Genomic DNA, 25,094 nt, shown 5'->3' with positions numbered 1-25,094 from the left:
ATTTTTCCAGCTTTCCCATTTTGTGTTAGATGGAAAAAACAATATGGTTTTGGAACTACACAAGGGTAAGATAATAATAATTAATCTAAAAGAACTGTTTCAATTTTAAGCCAAATTAAATAAAGTCAACTCCAGGGCAGGCTTTTAAAGATTTGACTTATTTAGGAAAACGAATTCAGGGAAATAGAAAATATGGTCTAATGTGAGTCACTTTACACGAAACATGAACTATCATGACGGTCCAAATGATCAGTAAACAAATAAATGCAGTCATTTGTTTAGATTAGTGGGTTAAATAATACATAAGTTAGGATAAATTGGAGAGGCTCTGCAGCGAGCCACTTGATTAATGACGTTCTTATCACTCCATCAACCAACAGTAGGGGGCGGTAAGCACCAATGAAGTTGCTTCGCGACCCGACATAAACTCCAGAAGAAGAAGAAGAAGAAGAAGAAGAACTGTACGTGACCTCTGTACTCGCAGAAGTAATTTTGCGTTCATGACAAACTCCTAAGTTAAGAGAATTTAAGTAAGTTTTGTTTATGGTTGTATTTACGACACTTGCGGAATAGACAATAGTTCGGTTTTTTACAACGCCTGAAATCTTATTAATAATGCAAATTGTATGTTTAACGTTATATAAAACATTACTTAACGTTAATAAGTTAATAAATTCAGTATTATGATTTCAGCATAACTTAGGAAGATGTGCATAGTGCAGAAAATATTTTCATATATATTTCTGTCTGTGTGATCTCAAATGTAGTGAGTTTGTTGTTATTGTAATGTGCAGGCAGGAGGTGCCCCCCTTCCTTAATGATTATGATGCAACAGTGTTGAAATAAACCTCAGGTAAGTGCTTCCAAGATGTTTTCCATTTTTTTGACTGAGTTTGTATTGAATTTGTAGTTGACAAATAATAAAAATTAACTTGTTCAGGATTTTAGGTTAGAATTTCTGTGAATTCATGCATTTGAGATAGATGACACAGTTGGGGAGGCTTAAAGTTTATTAAGGAAATTAGCCACGCTTTACAGTGATTTTCATCATGATTAAACAATCCATACTCTTGTGTTGACTGCTTATCTTAAACTTTTTGATATTTGTTTGTCTAGGTTAAGGCCAAGCATCCTGACTTCATCGATTATAAAGCAGGATCTTGATTACGGACGTCCGAACCGATCAGGCCTGATGTCTCAGGAAGCTTTTGTTGGAGTTTCAGGTTCAGATTCCAGCAGAAAGGAGCCTAGTCCTACCAAAATGTGTCCAGAAACCTTGTTACTGAGCCCAGCGGAGGAGTCAGTAGGGCGCTTTTGCCGTAGACTGATATATAGAAAGAAATGTATTAATGTGTCAGATGAAAGCCCTTTAAATCCTGCAGGTAAACTCCCAATCTCTCAGCCATCCAACAGCAGTGAGACAAATAAAGAGAAATACAGCTGTAAGATTTGTGGCATAGAGTATTGCCGCAAACAAAACCTGGTGTCTCACATGCGAATACACACAGGTGAAACTCCATACGAATGTAAACTGTGTGGTAGGTTGTTCCGGCGTTCAGACTACCTAAAGGTGCACATTAAATTCCACATGGGTGAGAAGCAAAAGAGGACTAAACCCTATGTTTGTGAAAAGTGCGGAAAGAGGTTTGGAACATCCACTGTACTCCAAAGTCACATGTGGAAACACAGCGGTGAAAGGCCGTTTGCCTGCTCGCTTTGCGAGAAAGCATTTTTCAGTGAGGGCTTACTTAAAAGTCACGAATATAATTGTCATTCAGAAGAAAGGGCCTTTATTTGCTCTTTGTGTGGACACAGCTTCAAACGCGTGGATACGCTTCGGAAACACACAAGAATTCACACTGGAGAGAAACCTTATTCATGTTCACAGTGTGGTAAAAGGTTTACTTATAAATACTCAGTGATTTTGCACAATAAACATCACTCGTGCAAAGTGTGATACACGTTTATGCACTTGGAATACAATGTATTTTAATTTTATGAATGTATATTTTATTATTTCTTCTATTGTGAGGTTAGGATAGAAAAATAAATTCTGTGTATAAAGTATGCTAAAACTATGGAAAATAGGATGGAGATTTTATCAACGAGCTAAAAATTGGAGCACACTCTACTATGATGATGAGGCTGCAAAAATGATAAATACAAAAATAGATGTACAAAGAAAAATATAAAAAACAATTTCTTTATGTCTATGACTGTGGTATTATTCTAAGACTTACGATTTTCAACTTAAAATTTCACTATAGGTACTGTTAGTCCATTTTTCCCATTTTGTGTTAGATGGAAAAAACAATATGATTTTGGAACTACACAAGGGTAAGATAATAATCATTAATCAGATTTAACTGTTTAAATTTTAAGCCAAATTACATAAAGTCAACTCCAGGGCAGGCTTTTAAAGATTTTACTAATTTAGGTGAATTCAGGGAAATAGAAAATATGGTCTAATGTGGGTCACTTTACACGAAACATGAACTATCATGACAGTCCAAATGATCAAAAAATAAATAAATGCAGTCATTTATCTAGATTAGAGGTTTAATACATTTTACAGTAGGATAAATTGGGGAGTTTTTATTTATTTAATTTCATTTATTTATTTATTACACAAGTGCAAAAATTATACAAATATTTATACATAAATATATAACTCGCAACAAGTGGAAAATAAATAAACATAAAAAAGGGTCATGCCAGTGGTGAATTACAACAATTTAAAGTAACAAAAAGCTTAAAAGGTCTTTATTGCTTTTTTGTTCTTGATTTTGTCTACCATATTGTTTAATTTCTTTTATAAAATGTTCACAGTTTGGTTTAGCTTTCATCCATTTTCTCACACAAATGTGATATTTTCCAAGTAAAATAAAAGTTGTATAAAGAAGCACATCATACTTTTGGAATCAACAATATCTTGTACACAAAAAATACTACATCATACAGATCAGTTTGTATACATATTCCAAACAACCTAGAAATGAAGTTAGACACGTCCACCCAAGACATTTTTGAATATCAGAAATAAAAAAAAGATGAGTGACAGATTCTTTGGCATTACCACAGAATTCACATAAGTTTTCAATATTCACATGGAAACGTTCAAGCACCACTTTGACAGGGTAAATTCTGTTTAAAATTGGATACTTATTTTTTATTAACCATACTTTTTTCCAGTTAATATTTTCATATTTTGTAGACCAAAACACTGTTGAACAAGGCAAATAGGTTGTTTTTAAAACATTTCTATTATGTTTACTACATTTATATTTTACTATATTAATATCCTCAATAAATATTGTATCACTACAAAAACTGGTTTGACGATCAACATTTACAGGATAGAATTCAGGATTTCGTAATAGTAATGCAACTTTATCAGTAATAGCATATTCTTTTGGCCACACAGGAATCATACATTTGTTAAGAAAATAGATTAATTGCCAGGCCCTGCTTATGAAAGTTTGCAAGTTTAATTGGGATTTTATCAGCCGAAAAATTACATTTTAAAAGAAAATGAATGCCACCCAAAGAGTTAAATATGTAGTTAGGGAAAATATTCCATATAGGCTACTATCTTTTTTAAATAAATTCAATTATCCATTTTATCTTAAATACATTATTAAGATCTAAATGTAAGACTTCAAGGCCACCAAAGGCTCTATTATTATTTAGACTATTTTTCTGTAAATATTTTCTTCCCCCAAAATAAAATCATAAAGAATCCTATCTAATTCCTTGATAACATTGTTTGTAACATGCTGACATAGATATATAAACAGACCTTGAGATCTCTTCTGCTTTTGAAAGCAGAACACATCCATTTAGGGACAGATCTCACAGCCACATATTAAATCTATTTTTATTTTTCTCAATAATAGACTTTAACAGGCTTCTTTGATACAAATCTTTACATACTATTATCCCAAGCTATTTGACATCATCTTTAATTGGTATCCCACAAATTTCTTTCAAGACACAATCTTTAAAAGAAAATAAAGTGGACTTATTCATCATTAATTTATGAGCTTCCAGAAAATGTTTCAATACAATAATAACTTCATAAAACTATTTTTGACAAAAATTGTGGCATCGTCTGCTAGTTGACTGAGTTTAATCTCTTTCCCAAACACTGATATTCCTTGAAAACTTGCTTTTTTGATATGCGCAGCCATGACCTGATAAATGACGTTCTTTTCACTCCATCAGCCAACAGTAGGTGGCGGTAAGCACCAATGAAGTTGTTTCGCGACCCGCCATAAACTCTAGAAGAAGAAGAACTATCACGTGACCTGTTTACTCGCTTTGACCAAATGACTGTAACGTTCATGACAAACTTCTAAGTTAAGAGAATATAAGTAAGTTTTTTTATGGTTTTATTTACACGACACTTGAGGAATAGAGATCTTGTAAATGCACATCGTATGTTTAATAAATTGCTGTTATTGTCCTGTGCAGGCAAGAGGTGCTCCCATTCATCAATGAATAAACCTCAGCATAAATTATTATTTTTAAAAGGAGAAACGGTCTGCTTATATTTGACATTGCTATCTGGCAGGTAAGTGCTTTCAAGATTTTTCCCATGTTTCTGACTTTGTATTGAATTTGTAGTTGACAAATAATAATAATAATTAAAAAATTAGGCTAGAATTTCTGTGAATTCGTGTATTTAAGATGAATGACACAGATTGGTGAGGCCTGAAGTTTATTTAACTTTATTGTATTGTGATGCTGTTTAAAAAATTAAATGAGCCATGCTTTATTGTGATTTTTACCATGATTAAACAATCTATACCTGGTGTAAAATTACTGTAAAGTTCAGCCTTTTGTGTGGATTGCTTATCTTACACTGTTTGATATCTGTTTGTCTAGCTTGTGGCCAAGCATCCTGACTTCATCGATATGAAAGCTGGGATTATAAAGCAGGATCTTGATTACGGACAAATTCAATTCATCAGGCCTGATGTCTCAAGAGTTTTTGGTTGGAGTTCCAGGTTCCGATTCCAGCAGAAAAGAGCCTACTCTTACCAAAATGTGTCCAGAAACCTTGTTACTAAGCCCAGCGGAGGAGTCAGTAGGGCGATTTTGCCGTAGAATGACATATAAAAACAAATGTATTATTGTGTCAGATCATGAAAGCTCTTCAAATCCTGCTTGTAAACTCTCAATCTCTCAGCCATCCAACAGCAGTGAGACACATCAAGAGAAATACAGCTGTAAGATTTGTGGCATAGAGTATTGCCGCAAAGGAAACCTGGTGTCTCACATGCGAAAACACACAGGTGAAACTCCATATGACTGTAAACTGTGTGGTAAGTTGTTCCGGCGTTCAGACTACCTAAACTTGCACATTAAAGTCCACATGGGTGAGCAGCAAAAGAGGACCAAGCGCTTTGTTTGTGAACAGTGCGGGATGAAGTTTGTTACATCCAGTTTACTTCAAAGTCACATGTGGAAACACAGCGGTGAAAGGCCGTATGCCTGCTCACTTTGTGAGAAAACATTTTTCAGTAAAGTCTTTCTTAAAAGACACATGAATGATTGTCATTTAGAAGAGAGAGCTTTTATTTGTTCTTTGTGTGGACACAGCTTCAAACGCGTGCATACGCTTCGCAAACACATGCGAATTCACACCGGAGAGAAACCTTATTCGTGTTCACAGTGTGGAAAAACATTTACTTATAAATACTCACTGATTTTGCACAATAAACATCACTCGTGCAAAGTGTGATGCACATTTATGCTTGATTTCTTTTTCTGAATCTTATTTCATCTGTACAATGCCAATAAAGAGACCTTACTTTTATTAAAGGTTTTATTTATCTGTGTCACACCAAATCTCATTTTTGGCAAAACTTTTTCTGTTTCTTTTAAAGAAAACTACCTGAGGTTTCACAAACAGAGTCATTATTTCTGCTATTTTGAGGTAGGATGGAAAAATAAATCTTGTGTTTAAAGTAGCTTAAAACTATTTGGGGAAATAGTCTGTAGATTTTATCAACAAGCAAAAAATTTGACATAAAGTTTACGTTGAGAGCGCCCTCTGAATGAAGAAAATGGGAACTACCACAGCAATTTTATCACGCCTCTTTCGCCCCTTATATATTTACGTCACACCTCTGACGTGGCATACGCCACCACGCCCCTTTACGGTATCTATCCGCCCGAGATTCAGCCGTTCCGTGATCACCTGGCAGAAACAGACCGAAATGACTGACCAGGGGCTGACAGACGACGCGGTCACCGCTGCGTGTAAAGAAGGAAACCCTATCACTAAAGTAAGTTGCGCTTTTAAGTTCAGTAATGTGTGAAACGGGCGAGGCTTGTCAATCAAGCACGCAAAGAATGTTCGACTTCACGCGGCTCTGCGCAAACCGTTTAATGTACCATAGTAAAGTACCGCGAGAACTATTAAAATCTGTTATTTCTAATCGCTATCGCGGTACTTTGACGTCATAGCGCCTCGTTAGTCGAACACACGGTCTATCGGTATTTGTATATCTCACTACTGTTTTACGAGCATGTTACTGATATAAATTTGTTTTTGTATAGTGATCTATCCACATTTCTCCCTTTAGCTTAGTTGAAGTTAATGAAAATTGTTTGTAACGTTTGTTCGTGTTTGTTTCGCTGCGTCATTTTGAGGTAGACGATCATATGTGTGTTGTTAGCGTACATGTATTGCAGATTGATGGTTGCTTGAATGACCCTTGGCATTTGACACAGATGAAATATTGACTCTGTGAGGTTCGCTAAGGTGTCAGTTGTGCAGATACACATGCAAATCTCCCTTTAACTTCTCTGCTATGAAAAAGTGTACAAAAGAGCTTTTTTGTTATGATTGTCAATACAGTATGTGACACTGTGAGTTTCAAATTACACTGTACAGTACATTCAAGATTTATGATAGATGTTTAAATTCCAGTTTAATACATTTGCAAAAATATATAAAATAAATATTCTGGATGATGTACAGTCTGATAGATGTCTGACACTGCATTGAAAGCATCAGTTTATTATTTCAAAAATCACCCCAGTCTGAATTCTAATGCATTGACTGACATTATGTTATTTGAAAATATTTTATGTGTAAGCCTGCATGAAATATATTTTTATTGCATTCAAGTTTCAAAGTATAAAACCAGTGGAAATGTACCTATTTGCATTTTCCGCTTTATTTATAATTTGTGCATTTGGTAGATGCGTCCAGTGCATTCAAGCTATACATTTGATCAGTATGTTTGTTCAATGGGGATCGAACCCATGACCTTTGCATTGCTAATGCAATCCAATTGAGACTACAGGATCCCTATATATTTTTTCCACAAATGCCAGCATAACAGTTTAAGTGACAATTTAAGTTAACATGAATTTTGAATATTTAATACGCTCCGATGTGCTTTTAAGATATAATGCAGTCAAACTGGCCTGGTTGTCGTGGGTTTGTGCTAATCCGGTCATCCTTGTTCAGAATCTTGATAAGAATGGTTCATTGAAAATGATAAAAACTAAAGATTTTGTTAGTGAGAAGACTTAGTGGTTACATATTTGCTTGCAATTGATGCAAATCTTTTTATTTTATGTCATTAGTTCTGCAGACTCTGATTTTTTTTGTGTTAATTTCCAAGTTTAAATGAAATATATCAGGTTTCAGTTAGCACAGGTAACCACATCAGTCTAAATGTCATTATGTTTTTCCCTCTGCTTTAGGACTTCATGATGCAACAGACAATGTTGCGCGTTAAGGATCCTGTTAAATCCCTGGATTTCTACACACGCATCCTCGGAATGACGTGAGTGCTTAAATTTAAAACATCAGCAACTTTTCTAATCCAGAAGTGTATCAGATTTGCTGTTTTTTACTTAAAGGCCCTCTTGCAGGTTATTGAAATGACCTTTATATTTTTTTATGAACTTGTCAGACATGTGTTAAATAATTACATTAGAGACGTAAATGTTTTGTTTACGTAATAAATAAATTAGGTCTGCACAATAAATTCCATGTGCTTGTCATGCGCATCTCATCAGTAAAGCCGGTTATTGTTACTGAGTAGATGGACAATAGCATGCGATTTAACATGCAGCCCTAAAATAAATATTTATTAAAATTGTGTATTTAAACCAGTGAGAAACATCTTATATCTTATATACATATTGTGAATGTTTTGTTATAGGTTGCTCCAGAAGATCGATTTTCCTGCCATGCGATTCACACTGTACTTTCTGGGTTATGAGGATAAATCAGAGATCCCCGCTGATGTGAAGGAGAGGACGGCTTGGACGTTTTCTCGTCGTGCCACAATAGAGCTCACCCAGTAAGCAACCCAGCAATGAGTCAAAATGGGTCTAGCTGTTGGGTTGAATTAACCTAGGAAATGTTTATATTTGATTCAACATTTTGACTTGAAACAACCCAGCATAAGTAAAAAGTACAACCCAACAGTTCAGGTTCATCCTTTTTAACCCAACCCTGGGTTCAATTTAACCCAACATTTTTTTTCTTAAGTGTGAATAATATAAATGTGCTGTTTATTTGCTCACCCTCCAGCTATCCAAGATGCAGGTAACATTGTTTTTATTTGAGTAAAACAGACCCATCAATTTGTTTCATAAGACCTCAGTATATCATCAGGAGCTATGGGGATTACTTTGGTGTTGCCGAAATCTGGATTTCGAAGGCAGATGTGGACTTGCATTACCATATTATCCAGACTATAAGTCGCTCCGGAGTATAAGTCACATCAGTCAAAAATGCTTTTTGAAGAGGAAAAAACACATATAAGTTGCATTGGACTATACATCAAGTTTATTTAGAAAATGATTTCACAAAATCCAAGCCCAAGAACAGACATATTTAATCTGAAAAGGCAACTAAACAATGGCACACAGAACATCAGGATCAATAGGTGTCTGTACATATTAACATAACATTTACATTTATTCAGCTAACACAATAGCATACAGAACATACCTGGGAGGCTGAATAGGCTAAATTAACATGACAAGCCAAATCAGGTTCAACAAGCTCCCGAAGTCATTCTACATCACTGAATCCATTGATTTACATAAATATAGGAGCAGCATAGAGGCTATAGACAGTAATGGTTTCTCTTGGTTCATATGAATTAATTTTGACATATAAGTCGCACCTGATACAGTATATGATCACTTTCAGCTAAACGTGCTTTACAGTTTTACTCAAGAAACACTGTCACTTGGATAACAGCAAATGTGAAATGACAGGAAATAAAGAAATCCAGCAGTGTGTTTAAATGTCTATAATGTTTGTTTAATACCTTAAGGTGTCACACGTCCCTGCTTGGATTGGTGCAGTTTTGACAGTCTCCAAGTTTACCAGCAGATGAATAATACTTATCATATTTTATTAGTACTATTTACTGAATCTATTATTGTTCAGCCTGGGTAGGTTGTTACCTTGTTGTCTTAAAAGTGAGTACAAGTTGACATGATATAATTAACACCATATGTGCCTTCTTGTAGATACAAACATCTGTCAAACCACCACCATCTGCACAGGGTTACAGTAGACACAAAAAAGGTTTACTTTAAGACAGTAAGAGTGCCTGCCGCATACTGATTATTGATGCAGTTTGTGTGTTGTGATGAAGTGCAAATGTGATTTCACTGAACTCAAATGTAAACACATATGCAGTATCAGAGCAGCAGTGGAGTAATGTTTAAAGCTGTTTTGTATGTCTGTCTGTTTATAACATTTGTTTCTTTCTTCATCAGTAATTGGGGTTCAGAGACCGATGAGAGCCAAAGTTACCACAATGGCAACTCAGATCCACGAGGCTTCGGTAAATACAGCTTAACTTTTTATTGATGCTTTTCTAAATTTCAGGAACCATCAATTCATCCAAACAAAGTTTCAGAGAACTAAACCAAATCTAGTTACCATATAAGTGAAGCATAATATTTTTCAATGAAATTAGCACGCGGAAGAATCTTCAGTCATTAAAATTTTTCAGTATGGCTTTTATCATGAATAAAATGGCATGCATATAAAAATTTACAGTAAAGTGAATTTACTTCTGTCCTAGTCCTACATTATTTAAAGGATGAAAATTTAGATTTAATGTCATGATGTAATTGTATTTTATTAAAGGTCACATTGGAATTGCTGTGCCAGATGTGTATGCTGCTTGCAAACTGTTTGAGGAGCAGGGAGTGACATTCGTAAAGAAACCTGATGATGGTAATTTCCGTTTATTTAATCCTGCTGTATGTGATTGATATTATTTTTAATCACATAATTCTTTTAGACTAACAACTAAGGATCGACCAATATAGATTTTTTAAGTGCCGATGCCGATTTTTGTTTCATCAGCCTTAGCCGATGACCGATACAGGTTGCCGATTTTCTTGAGCCGATACTGCTTTTGCTCCCTCAATTTACATCATAAAAATGAAACAATGATGATGCCAAATGTTCCAAGTCTCAATTTTAAAAAGTAACTTTTATTGAACTTAAAAAAAAACTATATTTAACAAATAGTTAAAACAGGTGAGGGTGCTATGGAACCATGAACTGTACTCTCCACGATGACGAGGAACTATCAGCAAAGGATATTGATTTTTAGCACTTTACTACTACAAATATATATATAGGGGTGGTTTCCTGGACAGGAATTCTCTTAAACTAGGACTAAAGCTTAGTTTAATTAGGAAATAGAACTAGTTTTAACAAACATGTCTTACTAAAAACATTACTTGTCTCCATTTTGAGGCAAAACACAGGGCACTGATATATTTTAAGATATGTTAAAAAGAGATGTTATTAGTTTGGACAGTTCTTACATTTATTTTAGTCTGGGACAAGGCTTATCCCTGTCCGGGAAACCGCCCCATAGAGATGAGAAATAAAACCCCGCTTTGTGCAGCTATAATCAGCTGTTAGGACAAGCTTTCGATGTTGTCATGGAAAGGTTTGTTGTTTTTAGTCACGTCATGTATCGCTTGCAATCGCTTGCAACTTCCAGCACTCTGTCTGTAAATAATGCCGAAAAAAATCACATAAAACTTGCAAATACCGTCCCGATATATCGGTCTATCACTACTAACAACGATTATCTAAACTCTACATTATAAGGTTGATAGTCCTGCTGAATGTACTCATTTGGGATTTTTGGGATATGATATTGTTTAAAGTAGCATCCTACCTACACTCATTCTGCAATTTGTATGTATACTGCGCACAGTATGCACTTGAATACATGAAACACCCACATGACATACTGTGTGTGTTTGCCAAAATGTGCAGTATACAGTATAACAATACAATATAAAAGTGTAGTATCCCACAATGCATTGCACTCCATAATCAAAATGTGAGCTTAAGAAACAAAAGTTATGGTACTGTTGATGTCAGGTTAAATTGTTAATCAGAAATATGTTGTTTAATTGTTATTTAAGCACATGATTTTAGAGATACCTGTCTTTTCTTATTCAGGTAAATAGATCTTTAGTCTTGCATGACTGAAATAACTGTCAGGAGGCTTTGCAAACCTGGCTGCTTAGTAACATGACTTCCCTAAAGGGATTACATTTAGGCAACTGTAAAATGTTTTTCTCAGGCATCTTGAAATTTACCTGTGGCCTTTTAAATGTACAATTATTATGCAGTTGTTGTAGTAGTCCTAGTAAAATAATTGTTGTTTATATTTCTATTATTCCAGCTATTGATTTCTGTCCATGTGTTTATCCTGCAGGTAAAATGAAAGGCTTGGCCTTTATTCAGGATCCTGATGGTTATTGGATAGAGATTCTCAGCCCCAACGGCATGGTGCCCATCGCATCTTAAAGACTGCTCTAATGCTGTGACCTAAACATTAAAGTATAGTTATAATAAATTACGGACGGTTGGTTGATCAGGAAAGGGAACTGCTCTGTTAACAGCAAAGTAGTATGCAAAGTAAAGAGAAAATGCTGTCTAGGGTGGAGTTTATTTTGTGAATTTTACGTACGAGCCTATATTTTTGAAATGGCATGGTGTCTAACTTTATAATTATACCTATTGGTTTAAATAAAAAAGGATATGTTTTTTTGAGTCATTCTTGAGCATTTTTTTTTTTTTATAGGATAAATGGTTTAGTGATATGCTCTATAGATTAGATTAAACTTTTTTGAATAAAAGTATACATGGAAATTTCAACGTACGAAATTGCAATATCTAACGCCAATTTATTTCGTGATATATGTGTTTTATAGTAATTATTAGGTATACACCAACATACAATTTCTGTGCCTTACTTATTTAGAATGACATCTACAAATTCCAAAAGATAAAGATAGTTTTCTTTTTTACTCTTATTATTTATACATCATGAAATGGTAGAAGTGCAGATTGTACAAAGTGAAATTTTGTTGTCAGCCCTTTAAATTGAAGGAAAATAATCGGCCCTGATCACAATTGGCTGATGTCGGATAGTTGGAAAATCCTTTTATCTGCCGATACCGATTATAGGCTGATATATCAGGGCCTAGATATCAACTTTAAAGAAAATTTATTTTGTTATATTATTATGACAATGCTTCATGGGACTCCAATTTATGCTCAATGAGTGAAACACAAAAGATAAATTAAACCTGTCAGTGCAGTGCTGTAATGAAACAGTTTTTGGGTAAGCCGCATTGTAACGTGACTGCAAGAAAACATGTTTGTCAAAAGATTTTTAAAAACAAAATAGGGTTGGTCAAAAATCTTGCTTGGGAAGAAACCAGCCCTTTGTTTTTATTGTTGTGCATTGATAAAGGAAATACCAAAACAATTAATAATTAAATTAAAAACAATTACATTAAAATTGGATAATATTTACATATCCTTGCATTTATTTAGGCCTACGTGGTTTTAGTCATAAAATATGTATATACAATAAGAACGATGTATTTGAATAGTTTCCGTACTGCAGAATGAACAACGTGAACGCAGAAATAATGTTTGTTTCCTACTTGATACGCCGTTGCGCAGACATGTCGGTGTATGACATCAGAGTATCGCGAGAGCGTTTCTCGAAACTTCGTTGTCATACTTGCTTGGATCGGTCTGCGCAACGCCACATCAAGTATAGATTTCGAACACACTTAAAGATTTAAAAACTTTACATTTTAAACTACAAGTACATACAATATGACTTGAGATCGTAATTTAGCTCATTGGAGGAATCGGACATCTGTTCCTGAAGAAAGAGACCGGTACTCGCTCGTCTCGCTGTGTCCACTAGAGGCGCTGTAACATTAACACATCATCTACGAGAGCCGTTCAAAACATCCGGTAAGTCTTTAAAGAGCGTATTAAATGGATTTTTGGAACATAAAGCTGTGTTTTACACAATTTATGATATCTTGCGATCTATTGTGGTCATAATAGCTTTGTGATCCCCTCGGCTTGGTTTAGGTGGAGACGAGTTGAATCTTTATTTGTGACGGTGAGTTACGATTATGACTGCTTTGGATTAACGTTAGCAGAAGAGACGGAAGATCTTCGTGATCTCACGTCTTACATATAGCATCATTTCACAAGTATACATAATAATATTTAATTGTTTCATTGTATAAATCGGTTGGTGGTCATTTTTTTTAGTTCAAGGCCTTCCATTCCACACGAAAAATACTGTAGTATACTTTAGAATGTACTATAGTAAATTGCAGCCTAATGTCATATATAGTCATCACCACACTCCTTTAATGTATTCCTGAATTAACTATCAGAATTTTGAACTATAATTTATTAATAAACTAGTCCCTGGGTGGACTACCATTGGCAAACCATGGTTTCACTATAGTAAAGCACAACATATTTTTGGTTTTGGTTTCAACTAGTAAAACTATTTTACTGTGATATTTACTATAGCCACACTAATATCAAGAAATCTTACTAAGCTTTACTATAGTGAATACACGTTTCTTAATTATTATCATTTTTCAAAACAGGGTTGATGTTTATCAAACATATTTCTTGTAATAGCACAAAACGTCATAGAACTGGCTTCACAACAAAACATCAATGTTAAAGAAATGTCTTCATAGGAAATATGCTCTTCCTCATTCCGTTCCTCATTGATCTGAATGAAATGTAACTTGATGTTCCTCAGGATTCAGGTGTTCTCCAGCGGTGGCCATGAGTGACGGTCATCCTCTGCGGTCCGTGAGCTCTACAGCTGAGATCGATCACCTCCACCTGCTGTCAGAGCAGTTGGGTGCTTTAGTTCCCAGTGAGGAGTACAGTGATGTCACCTTCATAGTGGAGGAGAAGCGCTTTCCTGCGCACAGAGTCATTCTAGCAGCCCGCTGCCAATATTTCAGGTTAACACTAATATTCTTTTTTTTCACGACATTATTGGTGTATTAAACAAAATCAAAAGGGTTTAACTTTACAATACCTTTAACTTTACTTTTACAAAGTTCAGTTCATTAACATTCATTACAGGTGCACTGTGTACATTTTAAGAGGATCCCTTGACAGAAATGCAATATATTACAGTCCCTCCAGAAAAACATGATTATGCAATTGCATGATTCAACGCATAATCAGCCAAAGTTTGCATATTTATGCGGGGGCCACATTTTTTAAATACGCCGCACTTTGTTGGATTTACTTCACACAAGTGCAGCCATGTCCCCTGTTGTCAACGTTATGAAGTGACATGATTATGTGACGTGAACATCATTGAAAAGCTGCAAACACAGGGTTCCCACACCTTAGTTAACTTCAAATTCAAGGACCTTTCAAGGACTTCCAGGTCCAATGCCCTCAAATTTAAGGACTAAATGTGGGAACACATTTCAAGTGAGAGCAAGGTTACATCATGTTACCTTTTAACTCTTTCCCCGCCAGCATTTTTAAAAAAGTTGCCAGCCAGCGCCAGCATTTTTCATGATTTTCACAAAAGTTTAATGCCTTCCAGAAAATGTTCTTCTTTAAATATATAAACAAACAATATATCAGATGAAAGAACAGACCCTCTGCTTTCAAACAAAAAAAAACCCTGTTTCATCCTACCTTCATTAGTTCTCTTGTAATCACCTCTCAAACATGGGTAGGTTTCTTCAAAAACACCCAATTCTGAGCAAAAAGCTGAGATAATTCAATTTTTGCGAAGGACTTTTGGTAGAAATCAGATGCAGAGCGATCTTTAAAACATACACGGAGTTCTTTCTCTTTCACGTGAGGCGCTACTTCCGGTTACTTCCGTTTATATAAGTTGCAGAAATACAGAAAATCTCGTCATTGGCAGGGAAGCGTTTTCTCTTAATTGACGAGATATCTCGTCAATGGCGGTGAAAGAGTTTAGAAAGGGAACTCGCGCTGTGTCATTGCGGTGACACTTTGGGAACGCCTCCAGGGGTAAGTGCGTCTAAATGTGTATATCAAATTCAACCAATGGTGAGGCTTAATGACAAAGACAGGGTGACGCAGGAAGGAAGTATATCGCTATCTGAAATATTGCCAAAGACGCCGTTACAGGGACGCAGGAAGTATGGCAAGGGAGACGCAGCGTCTCGTTCCCTTCTCGGGGAACAACAGTTACATACGTAACCCGAGACGTTTTCATTTGTCAAACACAACTATGCAAAAAAGCATTTTTGGTATGAATTAGGGTTGCCGCGGTGACAGAATTTTCTCACCGGTTAATCGGCGCGTCACAAACCCGGTGATCCCGGTTTCACCGGGTGGGAGGGGCTTATAAATGCGCATGTAGACGTACACATTTTACTTTCACTTTTGAATTACGCAACTCTTTAAATGCAGTGCTTGCGTACGCTGCGTTAAATCGCGTATGCATTTGTGTGCAATGCGAGTGCAACAGCTGGTTTAATTAAGTGCCTAAGTCAATGTGCCCATGTAATTCTCACAGAACCCCTCAGTCCCAAGCAGAGCAACCGGCTACTTCTCCATAAAGCGCTGCTTGAATGATGGCTTTATTATTTTTCTTGATGAAAAACACCAGAACAAAACGATCTCGGTTATATTAAACATCATTTATGTATATTATGACAAAAACGAGTAAGCACGCGGCTTCTGCCTTCGTCTGTTCAGTCAGCTCGCCTCGCAAACTCTGACAGGAATAAATGAAATCTGACACCTGCTGCTCTCTGTGACGTGACGCGCGTTCAGCTCCGCTAAATTCACTCAGCAGACACTTTCAGTTGTAAGTGTTTGCTCTCTCTAACGAAACTAAATGATGCAATTACACGAAAATATCAAAACGACGGTGAAAGACGGTGTCGCGGTGGGCAAGTGATCTAACCGGTGAGAGGCTGAAGCACCGGTTATCACCGTTTCACCGACCATCGCGGCAAGCCTAGTATGAATCAACTTTCGCATACAGAATAAATAAGCATTTAAAGCAAACAATTTAGCACATGTGCTTAAAAAGAATAATATGGATTTTTTCTTAGAAAACTTCTTGCATTAAATAGATTCAAGCACTTTCAATGACCTGTATCTATGTATGTATATTTTCAAAAACTTCCCAGGGCCTTGAATTTTTTCCCCCAGATTCACACACTTTCAAGGATTTCAAGGACCTGTGGGAACCCTGCAAACAGTTTTTGCAAGTTTCCGCAATTTTATTGCATAAAATTGCATAAATATCCCACATATTCCAACGCATTTTTAAGAAAACATGCGGCAAGATCAATGATTTTTGCCTGCAACAATCACAAAAAACTCTTTTCTGGAAGGACTGATATATATACATAACTATATTATCAGTGGTGTATAAAGTAGGGCTGAAACGATTAATTGTGTGTCCCAAAAAATGCCTGTCTTGCCTGTAATGTTTTCATCATCTTAGAATGAGCCATACATACATGAAAGTCGGCGTCATATTTCTACACTAGTCCTAAATAGACAAACCGCTCTACAGAGCGATCTTCATCACTACGTTGTCTCAGACGATGACATGTTTGTCCTGTGTTGACTATTGTAGCCTTTCTTTGTGTTTCGAACCGAGCCATTGCAGGGTTTCCCCCAGAAAATGTGTTAGTTAAGGTGGTAGGGTTGTGCCGGTGGGCGGGCCGGGGGCGTGGCAATCAAATTATTGATTATTAATTAATTAAATGTTTTATCAACAGGCTAGTTATCCTCCAGACAGTGACGGACCATGTCTTTCTCTCATTTCGGCCATGTGGCGCGTGCCCGTTTGCGGTGTGAAGCGCGTCCACGCTATTCTCCGAGATGCACTTGACAGCCTGTTGTGCAGCGAATTTTTTTTTGGACGACCTAGTTAAGGTGGTAGGATATCCCAGCTTAGGTGGGCCGCCCGAACTGAAAAGTGCTGCGGAAAACCTGGCCATTGGTTGCAATTCACAATCTCACCGCTAGATGCTACCATAAACTAACAATGAGCAATATATTGTTTACATTTATACATTGGTAGATGATTTTATCCAAAACTACTTGCAGCACATTCAAGGTATATTTTATCAGTACGTGTGCTCGCTGATATTGAACTTACAACCTTTGCGCTGTTCATGCAATGCTTCACCAGTTGAGCTATAGGACCTGTTACTAATGTTAGTAAATACAAATAATATAGTTCATGTTAGGTAGGTAATATATCTAATATATCTAAAAACGGCACATTAGAAGTTGGAAACCAAGGGCTGAGGTTTTAAAATATATAAGAAGTAAGATTAAGTTACAGGGTTGTGTTAATCTGCATTAAATAGTATAAAGTAATTACAGATTTTCCAACTCTTTCTCTTTAGAGCTTTGCTATATGGAGGACTTCGAGAGTCCAGACCCCAGGCTGAGGTTCGGTTAGAGGATACGCACCCAGAGGCTTTTTCCATGTTGTTGCGGTACTTGTACACGGGTCGAGCCACCCTAAGTGAAGCCAGAGAAGATACTCTGCTGGATTTTCTCGGCCTGGCGCATCGTTACGACCTCCAACCACTAGAGACCTCCATCTGCGAGTTTCTCCGCACTTTATTGACCACGCGAAATGTGTGTCTGGTGTTTGACGTGGCCAGTCTTTACTGTCTTAGCGGGCTGGCCGAGGCCTGCTGTGCATACATGGACCGGCATGCCACCGATGTGCTGAAGTCCGAAGGCTTTCTTTCTCTTTCAAAGGTGAGTTTAGGAATGAAGGTATCTCTTTTCTTTAAGGTACAAGATTTAGGATTTTGCAGGTTTAAGTTATTGTTTTAAAAAGCATTTCACCCCTGTTCATAGGATCGCTTTTCAATAGTGTCAATTCATCATGTTTTTTTTTATAAAAAATTGGCAACTATAAGATGAATGGTTTTCTTTTTCCTTCCTCTCTGCAGTCTGCCCTGCTGACCGTCGTAAAGAGAGATTCGTTTGCCTCCACCGAAAAAGAAATCTTTCAGGCCCTCTGCCGATGGTGTCACCAAAACGGCGACGGTCCAGAAGCGAAGGAAGTGATGTCAGCAGTGCGACTGCCTCTGATGACCCTTTCAGAAATGCTGAATGTGGTTCGTCCATCGGGCCTCCTCAGCCCAGACGATCTGCTTGATGCCATACAGACCCGCTCGGAGAGCAGAGACATGGACCTCAACTACCGTGGGATGCTTAGTCAGTACTACATATGCGTAATGCTTACACTGTACCCAGTAGTGAGCGGACGAACGTTGTAAAATTGATAGATTGTAATAAATTACATTTTCAACATTTTGGTTTGATATAAAAATGCAATCAGTGGTGTTTTGATTGTTGTAGTTCCAGAGGAGAACATTGCCACTATGAAGCACGGTGCTGCGGTGGTAAAGGGCGAGCTGAAGTCTGCTCTCCTGGATGGAGACACACAGAACTACGATCTTGACCACGGCTTCTCAAGACATCCTATAGAAGAAGAGGGTCGATCCACGGGCATCCAGGTCCGCTTGGGTCAGCCCTCCATCATCAACCACATACGTCTGCTACTATGGGACAAAGACAGTAGGTAAGATGAGATTCAGGGTTCCCACGGGTCCTTAAAATCCTTAAACGTTTGTGAATCTGGGGGAAAAAAATCTAGGCCTTGGGAAGTTTTTGAAAATATACATGCATAGATACAGGTAATTGAAAGTGCTTGAATCTATTTTATGCAAGAAGTTTTCTGGGGGAAAAAATCCATATTATTCCCTGTGTAGTGTATGATAATATCATAAAATTCAAGACTTTTTATGCACATGTGCTAAACTGTTCACTTTAAATGTTTATATCTTCTGTATCCGAATGTTGATTCATACCAAAATGCTTTTTTTGCATAGTTGTGTTTGACACATGAAAACGTCTCGGGTTACGTATGTAACTGTCGTTCCCTAAAAAGGGAATGAGACGCTGCGTCTCTCTTGCCATACTTCCTGCGTCCCTGTAACGCCGTCTTTGGCAATATTTCAGATAGCGATAAACTTCCTGGCTCCCGCGTCACCCTATCTTTGTTGTTAAGCCTCACCATTGGTTAAATTTGATGTACACATTTAGACGCACTTACCCCTGGAGGCGTCCCCAAAGTGTCACTGCAGTGACGCAGCGTGAGTTCCCTCAAAAGGGAACTGTAACAATGTATCTTAAAAGGTAACAAGATGCTCTTACTTGAAATGTGTCCCCACATTTAGTCCTTAATTTAGAGGTCATTGGACCTGGAAGGTGTGGGAACCCTGGAGATTGAAAGAAAAGTTCACCCCACCAAAAACAGACACTGTTCATTAGAAACATTAAAATTAAAACAATAAACCAATAAAGTAGATGATTTGTCTTCATTGCTTTCTGTCTCTCTCTTTCCTGCAGGTCATACTCGTATTATGTTGAGGTGTCTATGGATGAACTGGACTGGGTACGTGTTGTGGATCACTCCAAGTCCCTGTGTCGCTCTTGGCAACACCTTTATTTCCCAGCACGAGTCTGCAGGTACAAATAATAATATGAAAATTTAAATAAAGTCGCTTGTTTGTGTTTGGTTTTAAACAAACACTTTGTGGTTTAAACGCAGGTTCATCCGTGTCGTGGGGACACACAACACTGTCAACAAAGTCTTTCACTTAGTGGCTCTGGAATGCATGTTTACGCAGCGATCTTTCACCTTGGAGAAAGGCCTTCTGGGTAATGTAGTGGTTTTCACAGTCATTGTCTTTTTTCAAGGGTTACACACATTACAGCTACTCTAACACGTCACTTGTTTTGTGTCTCCTGCAGTTCCCACAGAGAACGTGGCGACCGTACAGGCGTGCGCTAGTGTGATAGAAGGCGTGAGTCGCTGCAGAAACGCCCTGTTGAATGGTGACACCAGCCATTACGACTGGGACTCGGGGTACACCTGCCACCAGCTGGGATCCGGAGCCATCGTCATCCAGCTGGCGCAACCATACATGCTGGGTTCGATACGGTATGAGAGAACTTTCCACCACCAAAATGAAATGTAACTTTTTGCGCGAGTAGATTACATACAAAGTCGACACAAATACTCAATGCAAAATTGGGCGATGTGGCTGCAGCGAGTGAAATTTTTAACTTGAACATGAAATTCACATGATGTGTTGTGTCACAAGCCAATCACCAATCACCGTTGTTTTTATTTGCGTGATTAACCCAAAAATATGTCATCTTGTGAGTAATACAGAGCAAGTACCGCAATTTTGGTGTGTAATACCGTAGTATTTAACTGTGGATATACTGATGCTGTCTTGCTCATGGTGTTTCTTTGTGTGTAGGTTGCTGTTGTGGGATTGTGATGAGAGAAGCTATAGCTATTATGTGGAACTGTCTACAAATCAGCAACACTGGGTGAAGGTTGTCGACCGTACTAAAGTTGCGTGCAGGTGAGTGTCTACTACTTCATCAACTATTAGTTCTACATAATATCATTCAGTTTTATAAGGTGTCAATGTTTGATTTAATGTCATTTTTAAAGGTCCTGGCAGACTCTGGTGTTTGACAGACAGCCTGCGTCCTTTATACGTATTGTGGGAACTCAAAACACTGCTAATGAGGTGAGTAGTTTTTGCATGTGATCGTCAATAAAAGAGCTGATTTTTTATGAGATTCTGTTGGTCTTTTAGCTTTTATTTAAAGTCCCCCTGTAGTTGATAATTTAATCACTTAAAACTCATATTTGAGCATCGAAAAAGCATATGGTAAAGTTTTCAAGTGACAGAAATGTCTCCATGCTTTAAAACAACTTGAATGTAGCTCTACACCCTTGCCTCATTAAGTATATGCGGATATATGAATATGCAAATTAGTCCCCACCTCTACTGAACCGCACAGCTCGAACCATAGATATGAGTTTGCAATTTAGTTCCCACCTCCACACTTTCCCACCACCTTGGACCATAGATATATATGCAAATAGATGCTACATTCAGCAGTTTCAGTCCAGTTTTATAACAATTTATATGAAAGTTGCATCTTTGCAGCACTCATTTTTTAGCGCCAAACGCTGATGTTAACATCGAAGTTAAAAACAAAGTGTGTGATCGTGACGATTACCTCCGTTTCAAAGCGATTGGGCGTTTGCCAAATAACCTTAGGATTGCCTGACGTTGTGATGACGAGCTCCCACTGGTGGAAAAAGAAATCTGCACGTATGAACACGCACGTTTGTTAAGAAATGTATATATGATCCTTGTTTAAATTTCAAAATATATGTATTCATTATATATAAGCCTACATGCATAAATGCGCGCATGCACATATGCGCATATACGTGTTTACGCCCACACATTCTATAACCACTGCACATCCGTGGTGAATTGGTGCATTATGCGTCTTTCACATAGGATGCGGTGTGCGCTGCGCTCGCCGCTATGTTCAGTGCAGGCAAGCGATTTGTGCTCTGATGACCAGACCAAAGTAAGCGGGTTTTCAATAAATTACTACAGTGTTTATATTTACGTTAAATAGTCGATGAGGAATACAGAGACTGATGTTGCCCGTCTCCATTTCACGTAACTTTAAGCTGCTTACCTACAACAAGCTTCTTGAATTAAAACACACCTGACATGCCAACTTGAATTGCTACGTGTTTCCATGACACGGCTTTCCTTCCGATGTCTCTGTAGGAGTATAAACTTGTATTATAAAGCTCCGGGAATTCCGAGTATAAGCTTTTCGCCCATTTTGCTTGTTTGGATGCCCCGTTTCTATTGGCCGCGCGGGTAATCGTCACAGAGCGCAGAGCAAAAGTTAAACTATTTTGAACTTTGACCGCAGCGTGAGCACAAGCTGCGCTCGCGCTTTGCTCGACGCAACAAAAAACCGCCCTCGCATGACGCAAGCCATTGAAATTAATGGGTTTCATAGCGCAGCACAGCGCACACCGCGTCCTATGTGAAAGCCACATTACCTTATCTATGGTTTGAACTACTGAGCCACTAGTTCAACTGTGTTAGGGGTGGTTCACATATCGCGTCTTTTGTGCGGTCAAGTTCGTTATTTCAAATGTATTTCAAATGCGGTTATGTCGCGCACGGCCGCACACGGTGCACCGCGCTCGTTTTTTTGCAGGCTTATCCACACCGCTTTGAGTTAAAAACATTAAATATTTTTAGAATTGCATAAGTGCTCTGCAGGTAATGTGACAAGAACCTACGTGCCTAGCGTTTTTCAAACGTTTTATGCGCGATGTGAACGGTCCCTTAAAGTGATTGGTTACATATTTGTGATGTAGGAAACTGAGGTGATTTCAAACTGCTTGAACGAGACGTTTATGTGAAACTCTACATTTTCCCCATGTTGTTGAATGATGAATTTGCACATGATTTGTATTAAAACATATTAAAAACACCACATTTGCACTACGCACTTTGGAGTCCATGACAAATTTCCCTGAGGGGACAATAAAGTATATTCTATCACATAGACAAATAAGCAACAATAAAAATGTGATTTTCACCACAGGGGCAACACAAAATTTTAAATGGTTCTCATATCATACCAAAATTATTGCAATATATTGTTTGGACTAGTGCATGATTGTTCTCACTCTGTCTTTGCTAGGTGTTTCATTGTGTTCACTTTGAGTGCCCCGCACAGATGGACACAATTGTCAAAGAGGAAAGTCCTGGACCGGATCAACCCAGTCCAGACTACAGGAGGGAGAATCCTGTATCTCAGAACCCAATGAACGATAAACCTTCCTCCTCCTCTTCCTCCTCACGCACATAGACTGTGGTTGCATTCTGTGGTGTTCACGTGCATAAGTATGACAAAACACACTTAAGTCGCTCATCTTATGGGTTTGTAATCTAATGTGCTGCTAATGAAAGTTTCTGTGTATTTATGATGAAAAAAATACTTGAGTTTATGCTTCTAATTTGATGGTTGAGGTTCATGACTGTCACACACACACACACACACACACTTATTTTCCTATGTTCTGATAACTGCAAGAACATAAAAATAAATTGAAGTATCAAATACTTACCAGTTTGTAATACTGTCTCATTTGTAAAAAAAACAGTGGGGTTTAGAATCAGTGGTTTAATTTCATAACTAACAGTGCAAAAGTAAACTGTGTAATTTGACTTTGTGGAAAGTAATTTTGGGCCAAAATGCCATCATTAAACGCAAAGTCTTTGATGTTAACCCAAAAATAGCATTGACTCCTTTCCTTTAAAAGTTGACGGTCCTATTCATCTCACTTTCCTAACTAAAATAGTTGCATTCTAGTCATATTTTCAGTGTGACTGAAATAAAGATGAGTTGCTGTTGTCATGCAAGGCCTGGAGTCAGATTTGAGGCTGATTTATTTGCAGGTGATATTAAGACAGATAAAAGTCAGTGGAACAGATGGAGAATGTATGCGAGAAAGGCTTTTGAGTTATATTAACTTATCTTCATCTCTAAGGGGATATAATAAATCTTGTGTTTCAATCAGCATGTGAAGGTGACTGACACTATAATATCGCCTTCATTAGACAGGCAGGAACAGACGCACCTTACAAAACTTCCTCACCGCAATCAACAGAGCTCCCTAAGGACGGGAGGATGATAGAGACAGGCAAAGTGTGAGGATGAGGAATTAAAACTAGGAAACTTGCATCATCACCAGCATGAATCTCCAGGCTGGTCTGGTTAGTAGATCAGTGTAGTCAAGTGGTTCACAAGATAAACATGACCAGCATTAACAACCGTTGTAATCAATGTATGCAATAACACCAATCATATAATATTCAGGATTGCAAAAAATAGGTTCATCAATTTAAAACAATGCTCTAATTTAATTAGTTGTTTGAATTTAAATATTTAAAAAAAAATGTATGCGTTTGATCACCACTTGATCCATTTAAACAAACTATTCGGAAAACAAATGAACAAGTTAACTTAGTATAATTCGTAATTTTTCATTATGTGTGTATTGTGTTAAAGTTTTAACTCGACGATGAGAGAGCCACCGGCTGCAGCCTGCGGAGGTCGCATATGCAGGCTGCATACGTCATCGAACCTGGTTTATTTAAGTTAACTGAGCATTACATTCGCAAGTTATACGCATATTACAACAATTTACGATTAACTAAGAATTATAGTCAACTTTATAATTGGTAATATTTTGAAATTAGACAATCTTGATGACGTATGCAACCTAGAAATGCGACCTCCGGAGGCTGCATCGGATGGAAAAACGGCCACCGTATCCGCTTACTAAACGTCATTAAGTCATACGTTCTAGCGTACGCCACGTCAGTTTCCGTAGTGTAGTGGTTATCACGTTCGCCTAACACGCGAAAGGTCCCCGGTTCGAAACCGGGCGGAAACAACTTTTCGCATTTTATTTATTTAAATCCCACATTCGTGTTTGTCTTAGTTGTGCTATACTTTTCAATTCCACCTAGCGGAAACAGGTTTTTTATTTACTTATTTATAAATTACACCTAGTTACCCTAAAACTTAAAGTTGTGAAAGAGGTTAAACGTTTTCAAGATCAGGTTAGCACACAACAGCAAAGCAACAAACCTCAAATAAGTTAGCCTGTAACGTTTTGTGGAAAAACGTTTTGTTGTTTTGCCAAGAACATTTAAAAGATATAATTAAGAATATTATAATTGATTTTATAAGATATCGCGATGTTTCGCTTTTTCGTGCCGTGTTAGTTGTGGTTTTAAAACTT

General features: G+C 37.4%; 4 protein-coding genes and 1 non-coding gene across 7 annotated transcripts; all 5 read left to right on the top strand.

Annotated features, from left to right (window-relative positions):
- Positions 1-416: 416 nt before the first annotated feature.
- On the top strand, positions 417-2,102 carry LOC135786634 (uncharacterized). The gene is made up of 3 exons (XM_065296126.2): positions 417-530; positions 795-853; positions 1,117-2,102. Exon 3 carries the CDS (start codon positions 1,193-1,195, stop codon positions 1,955-1,957), a length of 765 nt encoding a protein of 254 aa, XP_065152198.1. The 5' UTR covers positions 417-530; positions 795-853; positions 1,117-1,192; the 3' UTR covers positions 1,958-2,102.
- Positions 2,103-3,457: 1,355 nt separating this feature from the next.
- On the top strand, positions 3,458-5,999 carry LOC135786633 (uncharacterized). Its single transcript, XM_065296125.1, has 3 exons — positions 3,458-4,373; positions 4,474-4,573; positions 4,888-5,999. The coding sequence occupies exon 3, from the start codon at positions 4,979-4,981 to the stop codon at positions 5,744-5,746; it is 768 nt and encodes a 255-aa protein (XP_065152197.1). The 5' UTR covers positions 3,458-4,373; positions 4,474-4,573; positions 4,888-4,978; the 3' UTR covers positions 5,747-5,999.
- Positions 6,000-6,160: 161 nt separating this feature from the next.
- glo1 (glyoxalase 1) lies at positions 6,161-12,089 on the top strand. The gene is made up of 6 exons (XM_065296127.1): positions 6,161-6,293; positions 7,726-7,808; positions 8,190-8,330; positions 9,769-9,836; positions 10,145-10,234; positions 11,748-12,089. Exons 1-6 carry the CDS (start codon positions 6,225-6,227, stop codon positions 11,837-11,839), a joined length of 543 nt encoding a protein of 180 aa, XP_065152199.1. The 5' UTR covers positions 6,161-6,224; the 3' UTR covers positions 11,840-12,089.
- A 994-nt stretch (positions 12,090-13,083) lies between these two features.
- On the top strand, positions 13,084-23,410 carry btbd9 (BTB (POZ) domain containing 9). Of its 3 annotated transcripts, XM_065296123.2 has the most exons (12): positions 13,084-13,309; positions 13,433-13,463; positions 14,130-14,340; positions 17,752-18,115; positions 18,313-18,580; positions 18,725-18,947; positions 19,778-19,897; positions 19,980-20,089; positions 20,183-20,372; positions 20,698-20,805; positions 20,898-20,976; positions 22,985-23,410. In XM_065296123.2, the coding sequence occupies exons 3-12, from the start codon at positions 14,156-14,158 to the stop codon at positions 23,150-23,152; spliced, it is 1,815 nt and encodes a 604-aa protein (XP_065152195.1). In that variant the 5' UTR covers positions 13,084-13,309; positions 13,433-13,463; positions 14,130-14,155; the 3' UTR covers positions 23,153-23,410. The 3 variants fall into 3 exon arrangements, with proteins under 3 accessions (XP_065152195.1, XP_065152194.1, XP_065152193.1); XM_065296122.2 differs by lacking the exon at positions 13,433-13,463; XM_065296121.1 differs by lacking the exon at positions 13,084-13,309 and having other exon boundaries at positions 13,316-13,463.
- A 1,260-nt stretch (positions 23,411-24,670) lies between these two features.
- On the top strand, positions 24,671-24,743 carry trnav-aac (transfer RNA valine (anticodon AAC)). The gene has a single exon. It is a non-coding gene; the product is annotated as a tRNA-Val (tRNA).
- Positions 24,744-25,094: the final 351 nt, after the last annotated feature.

This window comes from Paramisgurnus dabryanus, chromosome 20 (genome assembly GCF_030506205.2).
Source record: "Paramisgurnus dabryanus chromosome 20, PD_genome_1.1, whole genome shotgun sequence".
NCBI lineage: Eukaryota > Metazoa > Chordata > Actinopteri > Cypriniformes > Cobitidae > Paramisgurnus > Paramisgurnus dabryanus.
This window is presented reverse-complemented; position numbering and strand designations above follow the sequence as displayed.

Excerpts from the sequence above, each read along its gene's own strand:
- LOC135786634 (XM_065296126.2), top strand. The coding sequence starts at position 1,193 with ATGTCTCAGGAAGCTTTTGTTGGAGTTTCAGGTTCAGATTCCAGCAGA.
- LOC135786633 (XM_065296125.1), top strand. The coding sequence starts at position 4,979 with ATGTCTCAAGAGTTTTTGGTTGGAGTTCCAGGTTCCGATTCCAGCAGA.
- glo1 (XM_065296127.1), top strand. The coding sequence starts at position 6,225 with ATGACTGACCAGGGGCTGACAGACGACGCGGTCACCGCTGCGTGTAAA. Across the intron at positions 7,809-8,189 it reads ACACGCATCCTCGGAATGAC|GTTGCTCCAGAAGATCGATT; the intron begins GTGAGTGCTTAA and ends GTTTTGTTATAG. Across the intron at positions 8,331-9,768 it reads GCCACAATAGAGCTCACCCA|TAATTGGGGTTCAGAGACCG; the intron begins GTAAGCAACCCA and ends TTTCTTCATCAG.
- btbd9 (XM_065296122.2), top strand. The coding sequence starts at position 14,156 with ATGAGTGACGGTCATCCTCTGCGGTCCGTGAGCTCTACAGCTGAGATC. Across the intron at positions 18,116-18,312 it reads GCTTTCTTTCTCTTTCAAAG|TCTGCCCTGCTGACCGTCGT; the intron begins GTGAGTTTAGGA and ends TCCTCTCTGCAG. Across the intron at positions 20,090-20,182 it reads CTTGGAGAAAGGCCTTCTGG|TTCCCACAGAGAACGTGGCG; the intron begins GTAATGTAGTGG and ends TGTCTCCTGCAG.